Below are 4,262 nucleotides of genomic sequence, written 5' to 3' on the forward strand. Positions count from 1 at the left end.
CGAAAATTTTAAAATTATATAGGATCACCCCCCGATTATTTTTCCTAAATGATGGGTAATCTGGTAAATATATTTTAACTCTTATTTTTATTTGTTTAACCCTAGATTACCCACCATACAATAAACTTAATACCCAAATTACTAACTATCAAATATAATTATCTTGATCCAGCCGACATTCATATGTTCCTACGATTCTGCTTTGCGACTCTGCCGAAGTTTGGGGCCAAATTTTGGTGAGTGTTGCAATCCTTATCCTTTTTACTTTTCCTGTTTTCCAATTCAAGATTTCCCAATTCACAATTTCCACTTTCCACCAAGGGTAACAATTCTTTATTTTTTTATTGTTATTAGGAATGCATTGGGTAACAATTCTCTATTCTTTTATTGTTATTAGGAATGCATTAATGTTTATCTTTATTCATGAATAAGAATCATAAATACATAAACGATAGATCTAAAATACTTAATAGATAAAGAGGATTTGATACCTTGATGATGAATTAATTAATGTATTATTAGTACTTTTTGTTAGGAATTCATGGGAAAGACGAAAACTATTGATTCTTTTTTCAAAAGAAAGGATGATGAACAAGAGAGTAAACGTCAAAAAACTTCAACTAGTGAGCCTGAAGAGCATGAAGCGCCACCACCACCACAATCAAACACAATTCCAAACGAAGCTCCACCACCACAATTAAACTCAAACAAAGCTCCACAACCACAATCAAACACTAATGAAGTGGATGTTAATCTTTTAGAAAGAGATCCCGGTAAACGAAAACCAATGCGGGAGCATCCGGTTAATTTAAGAGAACAAGTAAGGCGTGCTTATCTTTCTTTTGGACCTTACCAAATAGAACTTACATAATATAAAGTTAATGGTACAAAGAAGCAAGCTCGTAGGTTCCGATATCCTTGGTTCAAACTTTACCCTAATTGGTTAGAGTATTCTCCAACAACACATTCGGCTTATTGCTTTCTATGTTATCTTTTTTATGACAAACCAAATATGAGCCATGGTCATGATACATTTACAGTTAAAGGGTATGATAATTGGAATAAAGTTTGTGGGAAACAATGTGCATTCATGAAGCACATTAAAACTTCACATCATACAGACGCCCTTTTATTCAGTCAAAACTTATTGAACCAAGAAGCACACGTTGATAATTCCATATCGAAGCCAAATAAGGAGATAATTATGAAGAACCGTTTACGATTAAAGACTGCTGTTGATGTAGTTCGTTGGTTGACATACCAAGCTTGTGCTTTACGAGGACATGATGAATCTGCTAGTTCTAAAAATTGAGGTAATTTTCTGGAATTGCTAACACTTCTTACTTCTTATAATGGTGAAGTTTCAAATAAAATTCGAAAGCATATTCGTAGTGGAGTGGGGGATTCGGCCTTTTGTGTCATGGTTGATGAGTCACGAGACGAGTCAAAGAAAGAGCAAATGGCCATAGTTGTGAGATTTGTTGATGAAGAAAGGATGATACAAGAAAGGTTCTTGGATTTGGTTCATGTTAGGGATACTTTATCAGCAACCCTAAAAACAAGTTTGTGGAAACAACTTTTGCATTATCAGTTTGATGTTAGTAAAATTCGTGGGCAAGGTTATGACGGTGCTAGTAATATGAGAGGGAAATGGAATGGATTACAAGCACTTGTTCTTGAAGAATGTCCTTATGTGTATTATGTTCATTACTTTGCTCACAGGTTAGTTACTTGGTTATTTTTTTCTTTCATTATTCAGTTTGACTAAAATACTTTTATGCTTATTACGGTTTTGCTTTTTGCTAACAGGTTACAACTTGCCTTGGTTTGTGCTTCAAGGGAAGTTATTCCAGTACACCAATTATTTACATACTTAGTTGACATAGTTAATGTGGTTTGTGCTTCTAGTAAGCGGCATGATGAATTACAAAAGGCAAAGGCAAGCGAGGTTGAAAAGTTATTGGAACTGGGTGAAATCAATTCGGGGAAAGGACATAATCAACTTGGGACATTAAGAAGAGTTGGTGATACTCGTTGGGGGTCTCACTATAACTCCGTTTGTAGTTTGATTAAGATGTTTGATGCCACTCGTGTTGTTCTCGCAAGAATAATTGATGACGTAGCTCATACTACTTTTGCTCAACGTTGAGATGTTGAAGGAGCTTGGCGTAACATGCAATCATTTGAGTTTGTCTTTATTCTTCACTTGATAGAGAAAGTAATGGGAAAAACCGAAATACTTTCTCAAGCATTACAAAGGAAATCCAAAGATATTCTGAATGCCATGGAATTAGTTTCGGCGACAAAGATTACTCTAAATAATTACAGAAATGATGGATGGGATTCTTTAATTAAAGAAGTTACTTTGTTTTGTAACAAACATCTAATAGAAGTTCCGGATATGAAAGCTCCATTTACATCTACTCGGTATCGGGCTCGTAAAAACGATCTTCAATTTACATTTGAACATTATTACCGAGTAGATCTGTTTACACCCACATTGGATAAACAGATACATGAGTTAAATAGTAGATTCAATGAGCACACGATTGAGTTGTTATCTCTTAGTTCTAGTCTAGTTTCAAAAGTGATTAACGTTGATCAGATTTGTCTTCTAGTTAAGAAGTTTTATCATGAAGATTTTACGGACCAAGAGATCACTGAGTTACCTTCTAATTTGGAATACGCATTTTTTGGATGACGATAGAAACTTCCCGGTTATTATCTCATCTACACTTTGTGAGGAAAGGAAACATAATCTACTCACCATTTTGAAAGAGCACAAGCAAGCAATATCTTGGAAAATCATGGACATCGAAGGAATTAGCTATACATATTGCACACATAAGACCTCATGGAGGAAGACTATAAACCTGTGGCACAACCACAAAGACGGCTAAATCCTAAACTACAGGAAGTAGTTAAGAGAGAAATTGTTAATTTTTGGACACCAATGTTATATATCCTATCTCTGACTCCAAATGGTCTAGTCCGGTTAATGTTATACCAAAGAATGGTGGAATGACGGTAGTCACTAACGAGAAAAATGAGCTTATTCCAACCAGAACTATTACGGGATGGTGCGTGTGTATAAACTACAAAAAATTAGATGATGTCACCCGTAAATATCATTTCCCGTTGCCTTTTATAGACCCAATGCTTGAGCGTCTTGCTAGGAGGCAATTCTACTGCTTCCTGGATGGCTTTTCAGTTTATTTCTAGATTTCAATCCTTCCTAAGGACCAAGACAAGACGTCACTCACTTCCACGTTTGGAACATTCGCTTACCGTCGTATGCCCTTCGGGCTATGTAATGCACCAGCTACATTCCAGAGGTGTATGACGGCTATATTCCATTACATGATAGAGAAATCCATGAAAGTTTTTATGGATGACTTCTCTGTCTTTGGTGATTCTTTCGACCACTGTCTGGGGAATCTAGAGCGAATGCTAATCCGTTGCAAGGAAACTAAACTCAAGCTGAATTGGGAAAAGTGCCATTTTATGGTCACAAAAGGCGTTGTCTCGGGACACAAAATCTCGAAGAATGGGTTAGAGGTGGATCGCGCTAAAATTGATACTATTGCTAACTTCCATGTCCTACCTCAGTAAGAGACATTCGAAGTTTTCTTGGACATGCTAGTTTTGTAGCCGTTTTATAAATGGGTTTTCAAAGATAGTACAACCAATGAAACAACTCTTGGAAAAAGATACCGTTTTCGTCTTTAGCCCTGAATGTGTCGAGGCATTCGAAACGATAAAAATAAAAACTGGTTGAAGCTCTAATAATGGTGGCACCCAACTGGGAACTACCATTCGAACTTATGTGCGATGCTAGCAATTATGCGGTTAGGGAAGTGTTGGGCCAAAGGAAAGATAAACATTTCCACCCAATCTACTATGCTAGTAAAATACTAAATCATACTCAAGAAAACAATACCACCACTAAAAAGGAACTTTTAGCTGTGGTGTTCGCTTTTGACAAATTCTGCTCATACCTGATCCTTTGAAATTCAACTGTCTATACTGATCACTGTTCACTCTTATATCTTTTCAATAAGCAGGATACAAGGCCAAGACTGATCCGTTGGATCCTGCTCCTCCAAGAACTTGATATTGAGATTAAAGAGAAAAAGGGAGTAGAAAACGTAGCACCTGATCACCTTTCAAGACTAGAAAATCCCGAACAGGGGACGTTGGATAAATATGATATAAACGATAACTTCTTGCACGAATTCAACTGGTATGTTCAATCTCGAATA

The 4,262-nt window shown here is 36.4% G+C and overlaps 1 protein-coding gene across 1 annotated transcript; it reads left to right on the top strand.

Annotated features, from left to right (window-relative positions):
• The first annotated feature begins 2,221 nt into the window (after window positions 1-2,221).
• On the top strand, window positions 2,222-2,701 carry LOC110866689. Its single transcript, XM_022115832.1, has one exon. The coding sequence runs from the start codon at window positions 2,222-2,224 to the stop codon at window positions 2,699-2,701; it is 480 nt and encodes a 159-aa protein (XP_021971524.1).
• Window positions 2,702-4,262: the final 1,561 nt, after the last annotated feature.

This window comes from Helianthus annuus, chromosome 7 (assembly GCF_002127325.2).
Source record: "Helianthus annuus cultivar XRQ/B chromosome 7, HanXRQr2.0-SUNRISE, whole genome shotgun sequence".
Taxonomy (NCBI): Eukaryota; Viridiplantae; Streptophyta; class Magnoliopsida; order Asterales; family Asteraceae; genus Helianthus; species Helianthus annuus.